The sequence below is a fragment of the Poeciliopsis prolifica genome, unplaced genomic scaffold (assembly GCF_027474105.1).
Source record: "Poeciliopsis prolifica strain line A6 unplaced genomic scaffold, Auburn_PproV2 SCAFFOLD007, whole genome shotgun sequence".
In the NCBI taxonomy this organism is placed as follows: Eukaryota; Metazoa; Chordata; class Actinopteri; order Cyprinodontiformes; family Poeciliidae; genus Poeciliopsis; species Poeciliopsis prolifica.
The window spans coordinates 6902686-6928021 of record NW_026562382.1 but is presented as its reverse complement, the minus strand read 5'-3'; the positions used below and the strand labels follow the sequence as shown (position 1 = coordinate 6928021).

Genomic DNA, 25336 nt, shown 5'->3' with positions numbered 1-25336 from the left:
CAACAATTTAAAAATAATCTAAGAGTTTAGCTTTGGAACGATTAATCACAAATGCAAAACTTTTGCATCTGCACAGCCAAACGACAAAAAAAAAAGAGTCTCTATATTCTGCACTTATGATAAAGTGACAGGTTTTCAGGAGATATTTTTTATTACAAAGCATCCAGGCAGTGCAATGATCATCTGCAAAACAAGTTCAAGGTGCAGTACTTCCAAAACAGTCACAAAACGGAAAGATACAAGAATAAAATGCAGAGTTAACCTGAGTTACAGAGTACTGACACATAAATAAGAAGAGTGGATCCTGCAGAGGTTTTTACCTGCAAAAATTGGACAGATAAAATAAAACATCTTGGCACGTTAGCCACCAAACAAAATGGACAAAAATGAAAAAAAAAAGGTCATACCTTACATAAAATATGCACGTACAAACACACATGATACAGTATCATTTATGCACAAGTATAATCCAGAAACCTTCAAGCTCTAACAGCAGAGGCCGGATGCCTCGCTCTGTCCCAGGTTTTCCTTCCTCTAATGTTGTTTCCCACTGGGGTTATTTCAAGGTGAGCCAGACTTCATGCAGCTGCTGGTGGAGACAGTTAGCTTCTCCCTGCGTGGCTGCATGCAGGACGGATAAAACGAACGGACCGGCAGCTCTGTGCAGGTGGAGGTTCGAGTGCCTCGTCACACTACCAGAGAATCCCTGCTCAGTGCAGCGCTCTGTTAGGGAAATACACCGAGAGGCTGCAGGTTAGAGACGCTCATGCTGAGTGACGGTGCTTAACCAGTGTGACAGCTGGAAACCATGCAGAGGAAGAGTTTTAGTAAGATTTGTTTTAGATTTTAAACATTGGAAAGGAAGGAAAGACACATTTTACACTGAGAGCATACATCAAGAATTAGTTTTGATTTAAAGGACATTTTTGTAAAAAGAACAATAATAATACCTCAAAAGGACGATATGTTAAAAACTAATAATTCACTGTTCCACTATGCCTTACACTTAAAAGTTAAAAGAGACAAAAATATATACATAAACACTAACGCTGAATGTTTCTTATTGACAACAAATACAACAAAAACAGACAAAAAAAAAAAACACTTCATTTGAGAACTGCTGACTTTTAGTGCTGCAATTCATTTTGTTTCCACTGGAGGGCTGCGGAGCAATCTGTAAATGTTAATATTCTCGACATACATAAAGAATAATGCATATTTTACACCTCCTGCAGACCTGTAGAAACATCGAGGTGTTTGTAAGCACCTTGATGATTTGATTGTGTATATCAAATTTACATACTCTCTCTTGGGGTGCCAATAGTTTACGAAATGAAAACTGTGGGTAATTTTGTGTACTCTCTTCCAATTGCTGCTCTCTTCCAAAGTTGTGGGCTGAAAATTTAAAATAATGAGCTGAAATTGCACAAAAAAATCCTTAAAAAAGAACCAGAAGGGAATTTCAGAGAGGGCTGGAAACAAAGGCTCTAACTGGACTGAAATCAGAAGTCACCAGGACACATTATGAATAATAAAACAAACTCCTGGGAACAAAAATTTAACAATCTCATCACTCTGAAGACAGGCATGCCTGAAGTTACTGTGCAATTAGGCATCATTTAATAGTTGTGTTACGACAAGGACTGATTGTGGACTTTCTGCACTCAAGCTTGTCTTTTTACTCATATTTGCTCACGTTGCATTGTTTTGAGGTCATTTAGCATCTTTTCATAGTTGGAGCGATACATGGATCAGAGACTGGAAGCAGATTTTGGATCTGTCTTACTTTAAACTTTAAAATGGCAACACTGACTTTTCACATTCTGGTCTTAGCGTATCTTTGTGCTGAGTTTGTTTAATTTAGTTCATTTTACACTTCTTTTATTTACCACAGCCTTTTAGTAGGTTTTAATAGTGGAGTCCACTTGCGATAATGTTAACAAGAAAACTATCGGATGCCATTGGGCTTGACTTGTAGCAATTTGCAGGACATAAATGCTCTTTTTCTGCAGAGCGATGGAGGAAGGAAGTTCTTGTTCCTGCTACAAGTAACTCACCAGGTTTCGGCTCCTGTCCCGCTCCTCTCTGGCCCCTTGTAGTGTCTGGGACATTCCCTGGTGGGGACGGGTGTAGGAGAAAGGCCTCGAGCCTGGCTCGGCAGTCCTGTATCGGTCTGATCGGGGCGGTTCAGCTGTGCGGTACCTGTCAGGGGTCAGGTCAGCCCGGCGGTATCGCTCGGCCTCCAGCTCAGAGTACGGAGGCAAAGGGTCGTCCTCATCTGGACGGTGGCTGGGCGACTTGCTGTAGTAGCTGTCGCTGCCTTTTCCCCTGGAGCTGCCTTTAGATGGAGTGTCACTGTCCTCGTCCGCTCTCCCAGCGCTCCTGTCCCCTCCCCGGCCTCTCGCCTTCCTCTCCAGCACGCTGGTGAGGAAGCCGTCATCATAGCTTTTGCTCAGTGGCGGTCGAGAAGGACGGTCACTGTCCCATGTGTCCCTTCTCTTGTGCATTAAAGGTGAGGGGCTCCGGCGGACCCAGGTATCGTCCTCCTCTCGGTAGGAACGCCTCGGTGGGCTGTAGTCCCTCACCTGGAGCCGGTCTGGAGGCTCAGGACGACGAGCGCGGGAGCCGTAGGATCGTGCAAACTCCTCCAGCTCATCCAGGGAGCCGGTGCGACCTCGCCTGCTCAACGTCTTCCTCTGCAGGTGCTCGGAGCGGGGATTCCACCTACAGCAACATTTATTACAGCTTATTTTGCTTGACACTGTTACTCTGTTACCTATCGAAAATGTCCCCTAGGTTGAAGTTTGTGGTGGCAAAATGTGGGAAAGTTTCAAGAGACATGAGGATTTTTTTTAAGGCACCATAAAAGAGCAATAACTACATTCACACAGCAGATGAAAGTGACACAAATCTGAATCCCACCCTCCCCCCCCAAAAATGCGACCTATATCTGGCTTTCTCACCACAGGCTGGAAAAGCCCAATTCCAATATTTTCACTCCCCCAAAAGTCCAATCCGTGCCACTTACATTTGGTGCGAGTTTGGATACGTATCAGATTGTTTTTAAACCATCTGCAGACTGAACAGACATGTTGCATCTTTCTAGCTTTCATGTCATTGACGTGAGACCTGCTGTACATCATAACTCTGAACCAGAAAAAGCCGGAGGTGGTGAATCAGGAAGTCAATAACGGCTAGAAATTATGATTACATGAACTTAACCTGCGTCACTAATGCTCTGACTGCACATCCAGACTTCCCTACAGAATGTTGTACAGCAAAACATTGCTATTAGTTGTGTTTTCCTTTTATTAGCTTCCTTCATGTGACAATACTGTTGACTTGTAGCTGAATAAACAGCGCTGCTGTGTGAAGTCAATGTTCTTCTTCTGTGGGTCACTTTGGGAACGTAAACCGTTCACACAGAAGTCTCATTGCGGCTGAATTTAATCGGTAGTACAAACGACGGTGCAAAAAAAAGAAAAAAAGGTTGGATTTGAGAAAAAGACCAGAACTCAACAACAATTCGTGGCGTGTGAAGGTAGCCTATCCTAGACAAACACCGTTACCTTCGCTCCAATTCATCGTCCGACAGACTGCCGTCATTTCGTCTGGGCCGCCGACTCTGCGCGGGTGGAGCCGCTCTCATCTGCTCCTCGCGGTCCGGGATGGGCGGCAGCGCCTTCATCTGGACCGTCTGATAGTTGCGTCTGAAATCTGTGTTGCCTCCATCATGAAGTGAGCTCAGCTCTGACATACTGCTGGCTGTTGGAGAGGTGAGAAATGATTGTGGCGACATTCAAAACAGAAAGATTTATGGGAATCTCCAGCAAGTATTGCAACATTTCACAGAGGAGGAATGAGCGGAATGAGTTCTGCTTGGATGAAATATGAAAACATTTGGCAGCACTCGAAAATAAATATCTGTGGTTGTAACAAACCTCCATCTTACCCACATTAAGGATGAGGTCTAATGTGCATTTTTTTATTATTACAACAGAAAACTCTAAACAACTTCTTAGAAACTTAGAGTCAAGATTATTTACACTTTTTTGTGGCTGTAAATTTAATTTAGAAAACTCCCCTGCAATTTGCAAAGTGCTTCATGTTTGGTTCTTCTTTATGAAACAAAATGTCTTAACCACTTTTAATGAATAAATTTGTCTAACGTCAACAAAATTTTTTTTTTTAAATATTGTGAAGTACAACATAATTTTTACTCATTTCAGAAACTGAAACTGATAAATTCAGTGCTCAGAAAAGGAACAATTACAGTGAAAATGGAAGACAGTAAGAAATGATTTGAGGCTAAATTGGGATCAAATGAGGATTTTCTTCTAGATGTAAACATACAAAAATTAGCCAATAAAATTTTAATATTGTGACAAAGTTCAAGAGGGTCTATAGAGTATTGTTGAGAGGAAGGTCTGAGTATCAAAGTAAGCAGGAACTACACGGAAAAGGCTGAACACCTCCATTGCACGCTTCACTGATGCAGTAATTAATACAAACAGAGCCCCAACCAAGTATTAAGAGCATAGGAATTAACATACTTTTCCTAAGACTTGCATTCTGGTTTAAATGATATATTCTGTATTTGATATTCTGCGTTTACTCATGTGAATCTTGTGATAAAGATGATTAACTCATGTTGTTTTTTAATTACCAAAAGTGTCTTTAGTCAGCAGCTCATTAGTTATTACACTTTGTGCTTTAGATTTTTGGTAGTTACTTAATTAAAAGCTGCTTTTAAAGTGTATTTTTTATTTTTAGACAATAGTCGACTGCTTTTGCTAATTTGCTCCGAGGTGTTTTTCTTGAGTTAAAAAAAAGTCAGAAGCAAAGAATTGTGGAGAAACTTCAAATCTAAGCACAATGTTTACAGGTAAGGTACACTAGGAAGAAACCTGTCTCTAATTTATGGTAAAATACCAGCAGCCAGAATTTGCCAGAATTTATACAGAAAGACTCTGGAAACCATAGCTGCCAATATTTTACCGTAAATTAGATACCGTAAATATCCACATTGAAAACATTGAAAAGGGAAAAAAAGGTGATTCACACAAGTGTAAATTTAAGTTCCATAATAAACGAAAAGAGAGAAGATGTTTTGTGCTCCTTGTTTCCGTTGGAAGGAAGGAAGATCAGACTGAATATTTGCAGGCTTTTTAACTTTTGGACATTTCATAAGATTCTGGTGACGAGAAAAAGACATTACAATACATTCCCAAAGCGCTCTGAATCAGTCAGATGTTTTGAGATGGCTGAGAAGATTAGATGCAGTCCACCACTATTTAACTCACACAAATCGCACATAAGAAAGACAGAGTGACACACACTCACACACACGGCCATAGAGACACACTGAGAAAAGGCCTATTTAGTGGCGGCTTACATTTGAGTGAAGCCAACCTGCTGGTTGGAAACTGAGCCAACTCCTTCTCTATGTAGTACAAAACTTTCATTGAGTCCTGGTCTTGGCTGCTGGTCAGACGGTAACCACTGCGCACTGTAGATGCAGACACACAAGCACCCATACACACACAGACAAGGAGGATGTTTAGAAGCACATACACACACACAAATGATTCATGACGGGTTAATTCACAAGCATGCATGACACAAAGAGATGCTTCTGTTTTGAAACGGGCTCAAAGGTGACAGATAAAGTCAGAGTTAGACGGTCAGTGATTAACGGTTTTCCATGAATCATATTTCCTTAGAAGCTCAGAGAAATCAAAGGAGGGAGTTTTACGTTTATGAGTTCATAAAGTGATAAACGAGTTATTTTTACTTCCTTCTCGGGTGGGAGGAAGTAAACCATTTAAGGAGCGATGACTCACCTCCAGCCAGGTTATTTTCAGTCGAGGCAATCGATGAGATTTTCGGGTCCAGTTGGGATGAGGGAGCAAGAGGGACCACAGTCGGCACACTGGAGATGTAGTAAGGATAGACGGGAACCTGGGCGGGAACCGGAGCCGCCTGTCGGGACTTTGCCATCTTCCCTGCCTCGTACACTGAAGAAACCAACAACACATCAACACCACCCAGGCAGGTGGTAAGAAAAGTGGAGATACAGCAGGTGACTGTCCTGTGTTACTGACGGTGTCGTGGGCAGCAGCAGGTATCAGGGCAGCAGCAGCAGCTGACGTAGCAGCAGCAGGAGTGAGGACAGCACTGGCACCAGCAGATCCCCAACAACAGGAGGAACAGGACACTGCCCAGGGCCACGGAGCCCACAAACGCCCACTCTGTTTTACACACACACACACACACAGGAAGGAAATACAACAAACAATAAATACACCTTTAATGGTCATCTGATTCATTGACAAGCAGCCAAAAACAATAATGTTATAACTTGCTCAGATTGCACTGTGACTGTGATCAGAACAACACATTAGTATATACAAGGCAGAACCAAAACAAAGGAGCTTAAAGACCCATTTAATAAATTAGACTTTTACTGAAAAGTTCATTTATTTCAGTACCTCAAACATTTTATGTTAATCATGATGAGTTTCTGCTTACAGCTAATAAAAAAATGACATTTTGGGATTAAAATATCACATCAGATCAGTAAAAAAATCACATAGCTGCATAAAGCATAGTTTTCTTCTCAGGAACAGGAAACTGGTCAGAGTTGAGGAGAAGATGGATGGAGCTAAGTAGGTGAAAGCAGCAAAAGGTTCATCTTCCAAAAGCTATCATAAAAGCCAAAGCCACAACAGAAACGTTTACATTGATGCAAAGCCACGTGATAGAATGGCCCAGTCAAAGTTCTGTCCTAAAATACTATTGTAGCAAGACTTGAAGATTTATGTTCACAGCTGTTCTTCATCCAGTCTGACTGAGTTTGAGCTATTTTATAAAGTTAAATGGACAAAATTTGAATCTTTAAATGTGTAAAGGTGTAGTGGTTCTTTAAAGTATTGGTTTAGAAGAGCTGAATACAAATGCATGTCACAGTTTTCAGATTTGTATTTGTCAGATGTAAAAAAAACATGTATTTTTACAACTATGACCTATTTTGTGTTGCGCTAGCACTTAAAATCTCAATAAAATGCGAAGCATGACGCTAAACAGTTTGGAAACAAAATAACATCCATGAAGATTTACCAAACTTAAAAAATTTTTATCTTTTATCTGTACACAAATGTAATCTTATAATTATTTTGAGTGTAAATTCAGAGGTCCTATATTATCTATTACCCTAATAAGCCAACTTCTTACCCCTAATAAACCAGTTTTTCTTCCAAATGTAGCTTTTGTAGCGATTCTGAGTGACAGAAAGCAGGGTTTGGTAACGGGAATCTCGAGGAAACTTACAATAACATTAATCCTTGATCCCATCTCCAAATTACAGACGCCAACAACACACCTCCCCTGGGGAGGCATTAAGCAAAATCTGCACAGCCCACCGGAGCTCCAAAGAATTTAAACTATGGCTAAAGATAAAGCACAAGAAGTTGTTAGATGGAAGCCCATAAATTATTTCAGAGTCAAGGAAAGCGCTGGTTATGACGAGTGCGAGTTCAATCAGTTAGGAGGCGACAGAAAAGCTGAAAAATGCAGAGAAGCGGCAGCTGATTGGCTGTACCTGGCATGATCTCCATATCAAACTCAGGCAGAAGATCGTCCTGCTCACCTGTCCTGCCTGCAGAGAGAGGGAGAGCACAGGTGAAGGCCAGACAGAAGCAGCAGGAAGCAGCGCCAAATAAGGTCAGGCAAATTAGCAAATCTGGCAGCAGAGATGATGATTGATGTTCATGCAGTAATCAATTAATTAAAGAAACTAAGATTGTACAAAATCAGGCTTAGCAAACACACAGGAAAAGCATTAAAAGAGTAAGTGTGTTTCCCTGAAATGGGGTCATGTTGGGTACTTATTGATAGAAGAGTCATTACTACCAGTAAGAAACAGATAGGCAGACCGCCAGCAATGAACCCAAACATCTTAACCAGAGGATCTGAAGAGTTGATAAAAACATTCAAACTAAATTATATTTTTCCAGATGATCCGCAGATCGGCTATCACTGGCATTACAACTTCTGAAATAGATTTTAAATACCCCCAAAAGCAAAGTTTAAGGTTTTGTCAAAAACATTCCTATAACACTTTAGCAATCAAGGACTGTTTACGTCTGATGATGTAATGATTAAAAGTGTGTCCTCCTCTACGTAACTGGAAATATGAACTGATGAAAGGTTTAAATGCGCAGAGCTTTAACCAGATAATAAGACAGAAATATTTCAGTTTTATATTTCAGAAAACGGCTAAATCCATGTATGTGTCTGTAACTGATTACTGTGACATACTGTATATGCATGCATCCTCCTCCTCTCTAAAGAGCCGTCTTCAAATTCCATCTCAAATGCAAAATCTTTCATGCGTACTTCCTAATGTGTAAAGCCCTGCTGGGTGAACTCCCAGGATGCCTCAGTAACCTATTTTCTGTCAGCTCCATAAACACCACTTAGTCCCTCCAAATGGTTGCTTTCGAATGTCTGACTTTGACAAATTTTGGGCAAAACAGCATTTTCCTACCATGGGTTACGGAGTTGGATTAAATTCAAAACACTTACATCAATTAAGCATTATAAGGTTTATAAAAAAATGCGGTGAAAAAGGAACGTCATCGTTTTTCCTCTGTGTTTAAATTGCTGTGTAATTTGTCGTATTTATTGTGCAATATTTGGTTCTAATTTTTGTGTTGTTTCACTTCTTAAAGAGATTTCTCATCTCAGTGGGACTTCCTGGTTTAATAGAGGCATAATGATAATAATGAAACATAGTTTTAGCGTCTACATTTTGTTTAACACTGCTGTCTGAAGGCACCAGCTTCAGCAATACAACATTATATATTTTCTGTTTGTTTCTGCCAAACATAATCCAAAGATATTTTAGTCAATTATAGCAACCTTTAGCAACAATCACTAAAGAATATGAAAAGTCAAATCGGAGGTCAACACTTTTCCATAGCATATCTTGAAAAATGGCTTGAGGAGTTGTGTTGTATTTAAAAGGCAATGTTCTTTTGCACTCATTTTTAAGATAAAAATGTCAGGAATAGTATTTTCATCAGGTAGAAAACTGCTACATTCTGAGGTTGAGCCACTTGTTTTTTGCCCCATGTGCTTATTATGAGATTTTAAACAACTGTGATTAGAGTAAAGGCCAGCAAATGATCTGTGTGTCTGCAAGCAGAAACCAAATTCTCCTGAAACTGCAAAGAGCTTATTCCAAATGTGCTGAGTCAGCTGGTGGTAGGGAGTGTCGAGGCAAAAAAAAAAAAAAACAATCTTGCTACCTTGGCCTTGCAACTGTACTCACATACCATCTGAAACACGGAGAAACTGGAGAAAGACAAGGAGCAGGCAGTGATTGGGAGGTTATGGAGTGAGTCATGGGCAAATTTATGAGGGGATTTTGGAAGGCAACAGGGGGCAAACAGCAAAGTGTGAAAAGCAGAAATTTAGAAAAAATATCCAAGGATCAGTTAGTTGGGAAGAAAACTGTGAATAACTGTTTAGAGAGGCGAGGAATGGCAGCATTTGTACCACTTTTGTTGTAAAACAAGGTTAGCTTATGGTTGAATTGTTATTTCTTAGGTTGTTCTGCGTGGTTTTTGAGGTTTGATTATTCTGTTCCTTGGTCTATTTCTTTGATCAAATCAGTCTAATAATATTAGCACAGTCAAGAGGTTACGAATGAATAGGCCTCAGGTCCAAGTTGGTCTTGGGAGGACAACCGGCTCTGTATAGAGCTCCAGTTTACAGCAAATGCTCATTCTCTGACCTTTATCAGTGAAGTACAGGCTGCTTGATGGAGATTTGCTAGACCTGTACAATCATTAACCAGGAAGCAATACTCCCAGTGAACCAATAACACACACAATCCTCCAGGACTCTGCTGCACAGCCTCCCTGACTTTTAAGCTTTTTCCAGTCCAGTCAAGTGCACACAGATCCTCTGAAATGCATGACTGGCTGAACAATAGAGTGTGTCATGACGGATCAGGACCATCCAAAGGCTGTTTCCATGGCAGCTGCTGTAAAGGCACTTGGGAATGCAGCCCAAAGAAGGCACCTTTTTCAAAAACATTTACGGCTAGAAATGTTATGTTGCTTCATCCGCAGCCATACCGAGAACCAGTAACTCCATGTGGTCCTCATCGTTTCCCACCAGATCATCGGCGACGATGACTTTACAGAAATACACGCCGCTGTCGCCCCACTGCAGCTCCCCAATGCGGAGGTCGGCCTCTGCACGGAGACAGAAAGCTCAAGTTTAGAGGAAGATGAGCGGTTAAATCCATTCTGAAGAAAAGAGCCGTTGAATGATGACGACAGATGAGTTATGCAAAACTTTAGACAAGGAGGTTGCGATCATGAGACTGATCCTCCTCCTGCACTGTGAAACTATGACACAAATTCTTGTTATATGGAGAGAACAGCTATGATCCGAACAGATTCAGACGTTTGTCATGAACTGCAAAAAGACAAAATCATACCAAGTATTTTTGGTCTAGGTCCTAGTGCAAATATTGTAGTACACTTAAAATAAGACACAACGAAGCAAGAAATAAAAGCTTGTTTTAAGTGAATAATTCCTCAATATTGATGAAAAAGTACGAGTTAACCTGGTAAATTATTTCACTTATAACATGGGGGAAATGTCCTTTCCCACTGGCAGATTATTGCACTTATAGCCCGTATCATCAACATTAAGAAATTATAATCTAAAAATAAGCTCCTATATCTTGCTGAAAAGTTGCTTGTCAGTTAGCTTTGTCCTATTTCAAGTCCACTAAGACATTTGTAGTAGAAAGTAGACCAAATATTTCCTAAGACTTTGTGTTTTTGCATTGCGGAGGGAAAAGCTGACAACATTACTGTTTATGATGGTGACGTCTCTGTCTTTGTAGTGCTCCGTCAGCGTCACAGACGACTCCTGCTTAGAGGCCACGATCCGGACCGTCCGGCTGCTGTCGGAGCACTCCGCCTGGGCCGTGGCTCCCAGCTCCGAGGCCTTGTAGCCCAGAGAGTCGGGCAGGGAGAAGGAGGCTCGTGTGGAGTCTCGACAGTAGGACTTGTACCACCACTGCACCACCGGAGGTTTGCTGGAGGACGTCTGATAGTGGCAGCGGAGGACCACGGACTGGAAGAGCATGGCGTACTGCTTCTTCTCCCGCACTGTGACGTGCATGCCATTACACACGCAGACTGACACAAGCACAGACAGAGACGGACTCTGATTAACATTTTTTTATGACACTGAAAGAACAACTGTACAAACTGAACTCTTATTCCTGGATATTTGGTATGTTAACTGGGACTGAAGCGATTGATTTGACTAATCGTGATGAATCGATTAGTAACTCAGCAATCAATTTTAAACGTCCATGTGCTGAAAGAACAACAGCCATATAATTGATTAATCCAAAATTGTGCAAAAATTATTTGCATTTGAGATAAAAAATAATTCAAAACCTCTTCTCCACTGGTAAGTGTTTTGTAGTTTCTCATAGGTTTTCTTCCAAAATTTGAAAAGCGCCTATTTTGTTTTCACTTCATAAATGTGCTCTAGTTTATATTGGCTTATTAATGCTGATGTGACATATTGACATTTGTTTACAGTTCTTTACAAACAACCATTATCTTGTTCATATGCTGTCACATTGCAACCACATAAAACATTATTAACAATATTGTATAAAGGCCTGAATTTGTAATGGCCGATTAACAATTTACTGTGTTCTCTTTGCTCTGCAATAATTGATCTGACCAACCCAACTTTCAGACTTGAAAAGGTTTACTTTCAGCTTCACATCTGAACATTTTCCAGAGTGTATTTTTCACTCTGAAATTTAGAAAGTTTCTGACTAGGTAGACATACAAACAATTTGCTTTGCAGCGGTTCCTACTACAGCCTGGACCAAATAATCTGGACTTTAATTCTGGGATTAAAATGCACTTCATGGTAGCTTTTAACAGGTAATGGTTAATAGCATTTTTTTTCTTGTTGTTGTACCTGCTAATTGATTATTTTTTGCCGCTCCTTTAGCTTACTGGTTTTGAAGGAACATCTTTATGGCTGGAAAATGCATGTAAATTACAGTTTTATTTCTGTAGAAACAGCTGTAGATCTTCTTTATCTGTGCAGCAGATTCAGGATAAGAAACTGTAATTTGCATCGCATCAAAACGGGAGAAGACAGGAAGAGAGATTAGGTGTGTGGGGGATCCTCTGCTGTTCGGGCTCTGGGGTCACAAGGTTAAATTCCAGTGTAACGTGTGGGGAGTGGGGGAGGACTGATGGGAGCCAGGGGCACTGTGATCACACAGGGAGGGGATGAAGCAGTCAGATGCTCGTGAGTAATGCCTGAAAGTCATTTTAGCTCTAGGTGGGGCAGGAACTGGTTTTAAACATTTCCCTCAAGACAGGAAATGAAAACAAAAGCAAGTCCACCATTTTGCCTTTCCTTCAGAGCAGCAGGAGAAGCACTTACCATGTGTTTACCATGTTTATTTACTCTCTTTTAATTAAAAAACATGCCAGGCCCTGATTAGAACAATTAGTTCTGTTCTTCTACTCTGTAATAACCAGTTTAATTAATAAAACTGTAGTTTTATTTCAACAGTTCTAATCAGTCAGTGGTCTAAAGCACAAAGCATTCAGAAAGATGTAAACTACTGACTTTAAAAAAAAAATTACAATAATGAGTCAAAATAACTCAAACCAGACCCTGGAATCTAATTTGCTGATTTTTTTTTTTTTTTTTTTTTTTTTTGGCTTATGGCTGTAAGAGAAAGACCTTTAGACTCAGTAAACCTTTGGTGGGAGACTTGAATATGTTTTTCATAAGTAATGGTATTTATTGATGTTTCATAAGTAAAGTTATATTATTGGAAAAAAACAATAAAATCTAAATATTAGGATGTTTTAATCTTGATTTCATTCAAATATTTTAAAATGAGATATTTTTCATTTTAAAACTAACTCTTTAAAAATCAATTTAACAATTATTCCTTAATATTTTTTGTCTTATTAATTTTAACTCTCCGACATGACCTGATTATGTTTCTGCCTCATGAACACTTGTTTTACGGAAATCCAGTTTTTTCACATGTCGCATATTCCGAATCCTCCACCCTGAACTTTAACCTCACAACTTTACGTTCTGCAAACAGAATTGTGCACAACGTGGACTGAGATCCTGAATTCCTCCAGTGGAGGAGCTGCGGTCTTCCCTTTGTTTCCTTCTTTATGGAGCTGACCATTGTTCCCCACTCTGCTGTCCCAGTTGAGGAGATGGAGTGGGGGGAAGGAGGTCACAGACTCCGAGCCAATAGGAGAGTCCGGCCTCATACTGCTGGCTCCGAACAGACCAATTAGCCACTGAAGATTTAAACCAAACGTTCCTCCATCAGCTCCATGAATGCATTCAGTTTGTTGTGCGAGGAGTTTTGAATAAGCAGAGAGGAAAACGTCTGTATGCATCATGAAGCACGTGTGTTAACCATTGTTTACTGTGTTTGAGGCTGTGGTTTAATAGGCAGGTTCCTCGCCACCTGTGCTCTGACTGAAGGTGTTATTTCAGTGTTAGAGGAGCCGTTAAAACAGTATGTGGTATTCTAGGTCACAGCTCTGCTGCTGGACGCTGCTCGTTTCCTGAACACGGTCAGGCTTTTCCTCCCAAAACCGTCACATTTCCTGCCTTTTATTCTCCCTGCAGTGCATTCCTTCACATCGACTCATTATTCCAACAGATGCCACTGATAAGACTGAAAATAGACTCAATGGTTGATGGAGGATTGCTCGGCAATTTCAAAAAGCACCCAGAAGTCAGGAAATTAAGCTTTGTTGCTTCCAAGCTTAATGTCAAACATCCTTTGAAGCTCATATCTACGCAGGATGGAATCGACCTTATGATGTGTCCATATAATGTTATTACTATTGTTAGTTTTTTTTAATGAACTACTGCATAGACTATTTCACAACAACTTTGTGGATTTACTCCTACTTTGCTTACCGGTCTTTGGAAGCTCCTCCTAATTTTTTCACATGCAGATGCAGATTCTCCACAAGGTATAGAGGTGCTGCATTTGTTTTATGTAGTGACATTTGGGGGGTGGGGGGAAACACCTATTTGTAAGAATAGAAAAAGTATTTGTAACTTTTCTCTTAAGATATTTTCACAAAGTAGTTATTGTTAATGCTTGAGATATTTTCCAAACTGATTTCTTAAGGTTTATTTTAGATTCCATGTTGGTAATTTTGCATTTTATTGCTGTACTTCTTTTTTCTCCCTACTGTCTCTGTTGTTACTGACACAAGTGCAGACTATGATTGTTTCATTTAGTATTGTTCATACTACCGCAAACCTTTTGGTTTATTTGGATTGTTTTCATTCACTTTGTACTCTTCCTAACCAGCTATACTTTGTATATTATATAATGTATAATGCAAATACATTAAAATTACAAAAACTACCAGGTACAATTCAGTTATAATTGCATTAATTACCAGTAACATCTCCAAACAAACCCCTTACTATTCCAAATACATATAATTTTTGCTACATTTGAAAAGCTTACATAGTCTTGCAGACACAGTGTTGCTGCATCACAAATTCTTCCAACAGCAAAGATTCAACACCCTGAGAAACATCCACAATGATTGATGACAACCAGCAGCCAACTGCACTAGGCAGGCTTTCCCAGAAGCCAAAAGACACGTGAAGACAGTTCAAAAACATTTGTCCAAACCACGGCTATCAAGGGGAGCCTGTCCAGTTTGGCTCGGCGAAGATAAACCCTCAACCCCTCGGCAGGTCCCTCGCTGAGGCCAGCGGGTTTGGGATAAGCTCAAGTTTTACGGGCGCAACCTGTTGCGCTGCTGTCGAGAACAGAAAGGCTGTTAAAACAATGCGGTCATAAACTCACCCGAGGCTCCCAGTAAAACTGCCAACCGGTAAAAGTTCATCATATATTCCGTGTTTATGGCGAAACGGCTTTTCCCCGCATGTTAACGACGTCGATGTCCGCTCTGAGTGCCGCTGCTCCAGACCGGAGGCAGGCTGCGTCTAACGGGACTGTACCACTCCACTGAGGAAGGGGGGCTCCAACTGGCTGAGAAAACACTTTGACACTAATTAGAAAGAAGAAGAAGAAGAAGAAGAAGAAGATGCTGCACGCTAATGGTGTCGCCAGAGTAATTTATTCATCTCGATGTAAAAGTTCACCTTGGCTGCACAGAACACACACAAAAATTACTACAAATGATCGATTAAGACACTTAACGTGGATTTTGTGGAACAAAAAAGAAAATCCTATGTCTATTTTTTATTTCTGTGATAGACGCATGAAAAAAAAACATAGTAGTTACAAAATAAACTAAGATTACAGACACTATACAAACTTATTCCCGAATTTCATTAAAAGATGCAAAACAGTACTCTCTCTCTATCTATCTATCTATCTATCTATCTATCTATCTATCTATCTATCTATCTATCTATCTATCTATCTATCTATCTATCTATCTATCTATCTATCTATCTATCTATCTATCTATCTATCTATATATATATATATATATATAGATATATATATATATATTAAATATATATATATTTTTTTAAATCGTCCAAATACATTCATCAATGCAAAACCTTAATTAATCATTTAAAATTTCAGTATACCGTATAATTGATTCTGTAGGTTGACAGTCTAGTTTCCACATACACTAACCATGGCTCTTTGCACTAACACGATTAAAGAGTTTAGTATAAAAACTTTTTCTAACAAACAGGCTATACAACATGCAAACATAACATTTATGCCATAATCATCCCTCATCTATTTCTTTGCAAGCAACAAACTCAAATCCACTATGTGTTTTGACACTTTCCAATAAGAACAATTAATGTCTTTAACAATCTGAGCTGCAGAAGCGCCCCACTCCTCTACACTTTTGACAGACACTGACCACTGCAGACCTAGTGCAGTAAGAGCAGAAGTTTTAGAGATGCTTTGAGCCAGTCATGTAGTGATCAGTTTTTGGAGTCCCTAAGCACGCCAATATTTTCAGCTTTCAATAAAGTAGCTTTGAGCATTGAATTTCTCCTTACTGCATCTTGCAGAGACACCCAAATAATATACACCATTGTTGAAATACAGGACTGACAGCATTGCAAATCACTTCAAAACCTTTTCCACAGCTAATGCGACATATCCTGTGTAATTCAACTGAAAAACAATCAAATTTCACATCACAAAAAGTTGTAATTTTCTCAGGATGTGGAGATTTTTACAAACCACTGTGGATCCTACTGTGGATTGGATGCATAATGAAACAAATGATTCACTCTTCCTTTCAGTGGCTGTAATATTATGCCACCGACTGGTGGATAATTATACTAATTATACACGTGTGATCAGTTTCTGCATTTCGTGCACAATTTTAGCATACAAAACTATTCTAAATAGTGAATTCATCCACTTTATATTTACTTTGCCCTAATTGGCATTTAATTATAGGAAGACGAGCCACCAAGAATGACCAGCTATAAATTGTGATTTTCATGTAGGGGAGTTCAGTACGTCTGGATCACAAACATTAATTATGTTAAACTAAATTATTGCTGAGTCTTAAATGTAAAAAAAAAAATCCCTTTTAAGACATTAGGCATCCATGGACAATAGTACCTTTCTTTATGCCACAAGCTTAGAGGGTCAAAGGGTAATAACCTGTACTTGTATAGATCTTTATCCAGTCAGAGGACTCCAAAGTGCTTTACTCTACATTCAGTCATTCAAACAGAGATGGCGAGGAGCTACCTTGTAGCCACAGCTGGTCTGGGGCAGCCTGACAGTGTCAGTGTCACCAGGCCCTCTGACCACCTGCAGCAGGCAAAGAAGGTGAAGCGTCTTGCCCAAGGAGACAATGACTGAGACTTACTGAGTACTCTTTTCTGAAGAGTACTCAGTAAGTCAACATTAAACATATGCATATTACTCATCTCAGTAGTCAATGCGATCGCGACTACCACGGTACAAGTCTTGATCACGTTGATCGTCAAGTCGATCTCTACTGCCACGGCGATCTCTTTGGTCGTCAAGACGATCCCGACTTCCGTAGCGATCTCTTTGGTCGTCAAGACGATCCCGACTTCCGTAGCGATCTCTTTGGTCGTCAAGACGATCCCGACTTCCGTAGCGATCTCGACTTCCGTAGCGATCTCGTTGGTCGTCAAGACGATCCCGACTTCCGTAGCGATCTCGTTGGTCATCAAGACGATCTCTGCTGCCATGGCGATCTCGTTGGTCGTCAAGACGATCTCTGCTGCCATGGCGATCTCGTTGGTCGTCAAGACGATCTCTGCTGCCATGGCGATCTCGTTGGTCATCAAGACGATCTCTGCTGCCATGGCGATCTCGTTGGTCGTCAAGACGATCCCGACTTCCACGATAATAATCCTTCCGATCTCCTTGGTAACGCTGGGAATCTATGTCACTTCCCTTTCCGTCGTGCCTTTCTAAACCACTTCTGTAACTCTCCTGGTCATCATCAAATGTCTTTCCTGCTCCACCTGTGGTGTAATCGCTTTGAGGAGCAATGTATTTGACTTCATTCTGATTAGACTTCTTCTTTTCAGTGTTTGACTTGTCATCCGTGTATGGCTCTCCCGCTTCAGGACCTTCTTTGTCGTAATACACCTTATCTCCATGGGGACTAAAACACAAACAACAAACAAGTTATAAATGGTTACACGACTGACACAGAAAACTCTAAGAATTACACATTTGTTGATTTGTTCGTTTGATTAGTGAATGATTGCATACCCCTCGTCATCAGCCTCGTTTTTATTCTTTCTTCTGCAGCAGCAGAAAATGAGAATCCCCAGAACCAGAAGTCCAGCAGCAACTGCTCCAATTATAATTCCAGTGGATGCAAAGCTCATACTGGCTAAGAGAATAAATAAAAAAAAAACATTACTCCATCTTTGAACTGTTTTGACAAAGAAGACAGATGGATACAATGAGAGAAAACGAATCAGGCAATGTGTGATAATCTTTAATGTAGTGATGATATAAATGTTATTGTAATAAAGTGTGGATATTAACAATTTATGTCGGTCTACAATTTTATTGTTGTGAAGAAAACTAGACATTCTGGCTGGGATTTTTTTAAACAAAAATGTGTTTTGAGATTCTTTCTGAATGAACATAGTAATTTAATATGTTTACCTAAAAGATTATATAAATTTCATTTAGATGTCAATAACTTCCTTTTGGACCTAATTAAATTATTCAACATGTGTTGCTAAAACAATGATTTTTAGTGCCAGATAAATGTTTTGTGTACTTTTCTATCCACAAAAATGAAGGAATACGATGTCTTGAAAAGCAGAGCACACCCAAAACATTTTCACCTTTTGTTATGTCACAGTTACAATGTATTTTATTGGGATTTCATGCTATAGAAAAGTTTAAAGTGTTGGTTGCGCTAGATTTTATTCAGGGCTCTCGGCATAAAAGGGAATGAAATCAAATGTACACCAGACTTTTCAGTCTTTTACCTGTAAAATATCCTGAAACTGTTTTTCTTCCACTTCACTGGCTTGCTTTCATCACTCTAGCATATGATGGAAACTGATCTGGTATGCACACAAGTTGTTGGATTGAAATGTTTTAAAATACTTACGTGGCATGACAGCTAAGGTAAAGTTGCAGCTTGCAGAACCAATGGTATTTTTCGAAAGACAGATAAAGAAGCCAGACGTCTCCCTTGTAATATTGAAGAGAGACAGAACTCCATCCTCTGCAACAACATCATGCATGTTAATCAGAATATGTGCAACATACACACCAGGCTGGATTATAAACATGTTTTTTCAAAACATGATTGGTTTTAATGCATACCCTGTGTTGTCTTTGGGGGAAATTGTCTGGGAATGTTTTCAATACTGTAGCTCGTCCAGGTATAGACCGGAGCTGGGGAACCCTCCTCAGACTTGCAGGTGAGTGTGATGTCAGTGAAATACTGTGCTTGTCCCTGAAGTGTGCATACTGGTTTAGAGGGAGGCTCTGAAATGGAAAATGTTTTGGATTTAAACATAAACTACAAAAAAATAGTGTATGTTTTTCCATCTCTGAACAGTCAATCTGTAAAGAACACCCCTTATTCTATTTTCCAACAATATAAAAAAAAAAAAAAAACACAAACAATTTACAAAAGAATTAAGTTTACATGTTCTTTGCGACATTTTATGTAGCACATTGCAGTTTAACTAAGAGAAAAACCACACAGTGTATTACATAATTGTGAAGTGCAACAATCAGAATAGGTGGTTTCCAACATTTGTTTACAACTAGAGATTTGAAAAGTGTTGCGTTACATCTGCCAGAAGAGCCAAAGGCTTTTGCAGCTTATAAAAGGTTTTTCTCTAGTACTGGATACTATTTATCTCCAATCAACTTCCCATCAACTATCATCCGTATCCTTTTTCTGATGAAGAAAATCATCTTTAGTGCATTACGCTGCAGATTTTGACAACAATAAATCGTTTCCTTACACTTTACAATTACATGTTGATCTGACTGCAACATGTGATCCTATTAGAATACATTGAAGTACATGGTTGTAATGTAAAAACATTTGAGAAAGATAAAGCGAGATGACTATTTTTGCAAAGTATGTCTTTACACAAAATAGCAAGAGTATGGCAGGTGAAGACAGAATAGGGTGAAAGGAAATCTTGAGTAGATGACAGATCACAGCAGAACAAACCAAATACAAACTCATAAACACTGAAAACAGTGAAGAGAAAAATAGAAGGTAATAATCCCTTTGTAAATGAGCTAATCTTTCATTTATTGAAGTAGGCATATTTGTTTCCTGTAAGGGTCTTACTGATTGAAATAAAAAAAGGCTAATATTGTCAACGCAACCTCTATAAGTGTGTCGCTGCCACTTCAATAACCCTTCTTTTCCATTTGAGTTTAAGATTTTAACTAAATATTTTTATACAATACGTATTTATCAATGAATGTAGACAGACAGACAATCAAGAACATAAAGCTCGCCCTTGAGTTAAATCTCACCAAGAACTAAAACAGAAGTGGAAGCGATCGGTGTTCCCTCATCATCATTGGGGATTCTGACGCTGCATTGATAATGGCGACTGTCTTCCATGGTCAACTGTTTTAAGTGGAGCTTCGCCAATCCCCCGTCAACATCAACCTCCAGGGTGGCTCTTCCTTCATATGATGGAGCGATGTCAACAGGACTGTTCATAAAGAAGGAGGCCACTGGTTTCTGGAGCAGGAAAACACAGATTTGATAGAAAAGGATAATCCATAAATTGCTACAATCCTTCACGACAATACAGATCCATCATAGTGATAGCTCTTACATAATTTCTAATATTCATTCTAACCTTTCACATTTCCTCAGTTTATAGTACTTTATGTGCTCTTATCAAAGATAAATTACTAAGTATTAGAAAACAAAATGTGTTCAGTTAATGCTTACAGAGGTTGTTTTTTTTTTCTGACCCGTTTAAGCAGGACTGCAGTTTTGTGCATAAAGCAGTTCTGATTCATTCACCCATTCATCATCCACGGGACAAAGGTCACTACCTCATCACATCCAATAAAAGCATGAATCAGATTTATTTCGCTGCATAAACACTACGTTTTATTGAAATTGTTAAGGCACCTAAATGTCATAAATGTGTTAATTTCCTTTAGCTTCAGAAGTATGAGCTTCTTTGTGTTGGTCAAAGAAAATCACAACAAAATACATTTAAATTTGGTGGCTGTAACATGATAAAATGTGGACAAATTAAGTTATTTGTTTTATATGGACTTTTAAAACTTCTCCATTTTTTCAATTGATAACATCAACTGATCCCAAAGTTTCCGAAGTGAGTTGGTTTAGATTAGACCCTTTCACTGTATCATAAACCTGCGATTTACCACCAACATACTCGAAACCACCCAGAAAGTATCTCTGCTTTAGATCTTGTACATCTTACCGATGGGATGCCCACAGTGTCCCATGCCAGGACAAAGTTAGTTGTTATAGGCTTAGCAGGGATGAAGGAACAGGTCAGTGTAACATCATCTCCTTTTGCCACCCTGTATTCCTTTTCTTTGATAGACACTTGCACACTCCAACAGCAGGGCAAAACTACAAAACAAAAGAATAAAAATATGATAACACACGAACAGTATGTCAGTAACTTTTTATTTCAATATACTCAGGGGGAGAGAAATCTTGATATTCATTTGAAATATCATTTTGACCAACTGATCTCTTTCTAGTAAAACATAATCCTGCTTCAAGTAGGACGGCAATGGAATAGTTACTGATTAACTACAGTGATACGACCATTAAGGTGTGGCAGGTTTAACAAAAAATAAAAATGAACAAAAACATAAAACCTACCTGCTAGTAGAAGAATTTGTTTTTGCCATCCAAAATGCCTTCCCATTGTCATTTTTTAAGTCGAAGACTAAAACATTCACCAGAACAGATGCTCTTTGACGAGGAACAGGAGCCTGCCTAACCTTCACGGTGAACTCCTGTGTTGCCTATAGGTGTGGAGAAGTTGACTCTTCCAGGTAATGAGTTAACAATATGTGTCACATGTCAATCGACGTCCAATCACTAACTTGCTTTTGTTTGAATTTTTACTTGTAAAGATAAGAAAAGGGGATCTACCAATCATACAGAAACCACACACAGATTTTGTCTTATAGGTCAACAAAAAGTTGTTCATCACAGTGAAATAAAAGGAAGAAGAACACATTGTTACAAAGAGAAAGGTCTAAAAAGCGTTGCATGCATGTGTAATGTGTCCTACTTAGTTAATACTTTGCTCCAATTAATGTCACTATTGCCTTATGAAAATAAGCAACCCTCAGTCATATTTAATTAGTTTTACTAAATCTAACACATTATCCTTTAATAAAGTTCTGCATTACCTGCATCTTTCTTCCCAGCGACTTTGAACAGCTTGTTGCTCCCTCTACTATGTTGTGCAGATTGCCAGAAAGAGATGAATGCAGAGACTTTCTCGTCCTATAAATGTATATATGGTATACAGCAGCTCGTGTTGTATACCATTTGACCTGCAGGTAGCACCATTGCGCTGAAAATAGCCCGTCACATTTAAATGAATGAATATTATTGCTGAATTATAACAGTGTAAAAAGCTCATAAATGTAAAAGACAAATAAGAAGGTATTTCCTTGATTTGCTGAACTTCTTCTTCAAAACTTGTTGCAATAAACTGAAACCAGAGAACCACAGTTATGTAAAATAAATTAGAACAAGAGATCTAATATTGTTTCTTACGGTTTCATATAAAATCAGGTTAAAATTTCTTTGCGTAGGAAAAATTATGTAATAAGTGACTGTATTTCTTGTTTTGTAAATATGGGAACAATAAGTATATCTTTACCTCTTAAACGTTAAAGGTTTCATGATTTTGGGTTGTTTGAGTTGGTTTTGGGTTTTACTAATTTCTGTGTTCCTTGGTTCCTTTTCGTTCATTAGATGACCTGTATTTCTGTTTTACTTTGGTTCAGTCCTTTGTTAGTGACTTTAGTTTATTAGGTGAATTTGTTGTGTCTCTCCTTTCTTGGATAGTTTTATCATGTTTACTCATTCTTTAGCATTAGATTCACTTCCTGGTTCTCAGTGTGCTTTCCCTGGCTCCCATTTGTCGCTCCCCTCACACCTGTAACTTGTTAGTTCATCTGCTCAGGTCTTTGTTTTTCCAGTATTCATTATCTCGGTATTTAAACCCTTTTCCTGCTTGCACTCTTTTCTGGCTCCTCCTTTTAAATCCCAACCATTCCTGTTTACCCGCCGTTATGCACCCCGTGTTCCTGGCTCCAGTTTTGTTCATGCTTTTGTAATCTCCCGGCTGCTTGTAAATTTGTTTTTTTCAGAATTATTTTCATGAAACCTTCACCACCCATTTGACGTTTGCGCCTCTGGGTCCACATCAACGTCCACACAACATGACAATAAGTCTGGATCAAGTTCCTCAACATTTGACAGAACTGCCAATTTATTCGTTATGACTAGAGTCAAATTTAGGGTATTTTTCAACATATTTCTCACGATATGTTTTGAGCTGATTACTGAAATGATGTAATTTATTCAGAGTTGAAGGCCACTTACAATGTCCATGTTTACTTTGACACACATGAAGAAATCATGTAAAAATAGTAAGTGGTTTATTTACACTTTGGAAATGCATAATTACAATGGATGTTACAGGTTCTTATATAAAGTCATGCATAGCTCTTTGCATTATAAGTCCTTGTATTTCTTTCATGGTTGGTGTGTTCTTCAGATTACAACCTTTATTATCTAATTATGTTTGCTGGTTAAACCTCAAGGGGTTTTTATTACTGTTCCTGTTATTTGTTGCCAAGTTTCAACTTGTTTTAGAATAAATTAAAGCAAAACATAAAAACTTACACAGCAGTTCAATGGCGTGAGTAAAGAAAATGGTGTGATTTCAAGGGTTTTAGTGCAATTCACTTCTATGGGTAATTTGCAGGAAGTGGTAGGACATCAGTAAAGTTATTTTGGCTTAACATCCCTATATATTGGAGAAGTGAAATTGTCTTTGTGTGGTCAAATAGAGATCAAAACTCTCTAAGACATTATGTTTGGACAGAAATCATTTGTATTTTTTCTTGCCCATAAACAGTCAATATAAACAAAAATCAAAAACAGAAAATTCTGTTGCTTACATTCACTCATTAAAATCTGCAATCTGTACCAGAGAACATTTTTCATCCAACGATCAAAATAAATCAGCAGTAGCGATATGAAAACCCAAAATGTGGTTGAGCAATTGAAATATTGCTGAAGCCCAAATAAACAAGAATAATGCTCTCAAAAACTGTTAAAGTAACTTTGGGTTCTCAATGCAGGATAATAATATCAAGCAAGAAAAAAAATAATCTCATCTGGAGGCACTTTGTTAATAAGAAAAAAAGTTGGTCCAAATCATATCTAATTATAGAGACAGATGGATTAGTTGCATGTAAATTTGAATTTCTGCAAATTAAATCAAATAAGTCCAGTCCATACTAATATAATGCAGTCAAATGGTTAAAGACCTGAATTACTTACAGTCCAAATAAAATTATAAAGCAATCCAGTCAAGTTAAACTAATTGCATAATGGCTGTTAGTTGAAAATGTGTCTAATCCTGGATGATTGCACATTCACTCTGCAACAATCCCTCTATGAGATCAAGTATAAAGCAACAGTGGAAAGGAAGCACTTCCCGCCACTTAGCATCAGCAACCATGTGGTAGATCTTTGATGGTAGGAGAACATACAGCAGAGACAACACTTTCTGAGGAAACTGAAACAAACATCACAACCTACCAACGTCCTCACAATACGCAACAGTCTGGGCTCATCTTCATTTCAGCCTGATACTCCAGTATCCACAATATGACAAAAAAAAACAAAAAAAACAAGTTCTGCTTGTCCCTCCTCTTTGATTCAGATTATTATTAGACTTTTTGTACATGCTTCATCTTGTTTGTGTGTTTTAATCTAATTTTAACAATGATAATAAACTGATTGCATTTAATATGTTACAACAAAGAAAATCATAACAAAAAACAAATTAATCTTGAATTTTATTTCTGAATATTCAACTTTGTGTTTAGTCACCCCTTTTGGAGTACCAATGGTAACTGATTCAGATAAGCAATGATTATTTTGCTTTCTCTGCTACAAACTCTGAATACAATTTATGGATAAATATGTGGTTAGTGACAGAGAGACAAGTGTGTCTAAATGTGTATATCATCAAAAAGTTAATTAATTTTACTCCAAAAAGGGAAACTTGTGTCATATTGACTCATTAGAGTCTTTATCTCCGTTTTGTTTTTTAATGAAAATCAAGCATGGTTTTTCAGAAAACGTAAATTAAAATGGGATTATTATAAATACGGACATGTCAGTCTAATTAAAAGTGTGCCCATGTACTGCATAGTAAGTGCACTTTTTGACAAGCAACATGATTGTGACGCCTTTGAGAGTTCAGCCCTAAATATCTCGCAAATTTGAAATTGAGCTTTTCCATTTTCTGCAACAATCGAAATATCTTATTGTGTGCAATAAATTTGATTACTACAACAAATCCACCTCTCCATAACATTGGTATTTATTGAGATGTTTGTGTGATTAAAAACTGTCAGCTCAGGAAGTCAGTCTGTTTTGAATAATCACTCCAGAGACGATTTTAAACTTTCAGGTCTACTCGGGCTTCCCCTCCGAGG

At 38.7% G+C, this 25336-nt stretch overlaps 2 protein-coding genes across 4 annotated transcripts; both read right to left on the bottom strand.

Annotated features, from left to right (window-relative positions):
- Positions 1 to 102: 102 nt before the first annotated feature.
- ildr2 (immunoglobulin-like domain containing receptor 2) lies at positions 103 to 15109 on the bottom strand. 3 transcript variants are annotated; one of them, XM_055032422.1, is made up of 10 exons: positions 14948 to 15109; positions 10896 to 11225; positions 10146 to 10265; positions 7601 to 7657; positions 6105 to 6251; positions 5844 to 6017; positions 5396 to 5509; positions 3570 to 3765; positions 2058 to 2724; positions 103 to 723 (listed from the first exon to the last, which is right to left on the bottom strand). In XM_055032422.1, the coding sequence occupies exons 1-10, from the start codon at positions 14988 to 14990 to the stop codon at positions 688 to 690; spliced, it is 1884 nt and encodes a 627-aa protein (XP_054888397.1). In that variant the 5' UTR covers positions 14991 to 15109; the 3' UTR covers positions 103 to 687. The 3 variants fall into 3 exon arrangements, with proteins under 3 accessions (XP_054888397.1, XP_054888399.1, XP_054888398.1); XM_055032424.1 differs by lacking the exon at positions 5396 to 5509; XM_055032423.1 differs by lacking the exon at positions 7601 to 7657.
- Positions 15110 to 15653: 544 nt separating this feature from the next.
- On the bottom strand, positions 15654 to 21592 carry LOC129360866 (cell surface A33 antigen-like). The gene is made up of 7 exons (XM_055031330.1): positions 21459 to 21592; positions 21046 to 21200; positions 20111 to 20324; positions 18929 to 19093; positions 18711 to 18827; positions 17849 to 17972; positions 15654 to 17738 (listed from the first exon to the last, which is right to left on the bottom strand). The coding sequence occupies exons 1-7, from the start codon at positions 21508 to 21510 to the stop codon at positions 17027 to 17029; spliced, it is 1539 nt and encodes a 512-aa protein (XP_054887305.1). The 5' UTR covers positions 21511 to 21592; the 3' UTR covers positions 15654 to 17026.
- Between the last annotated feature and the right edge of the window lie 3744 nt (positions 21593 to 25336).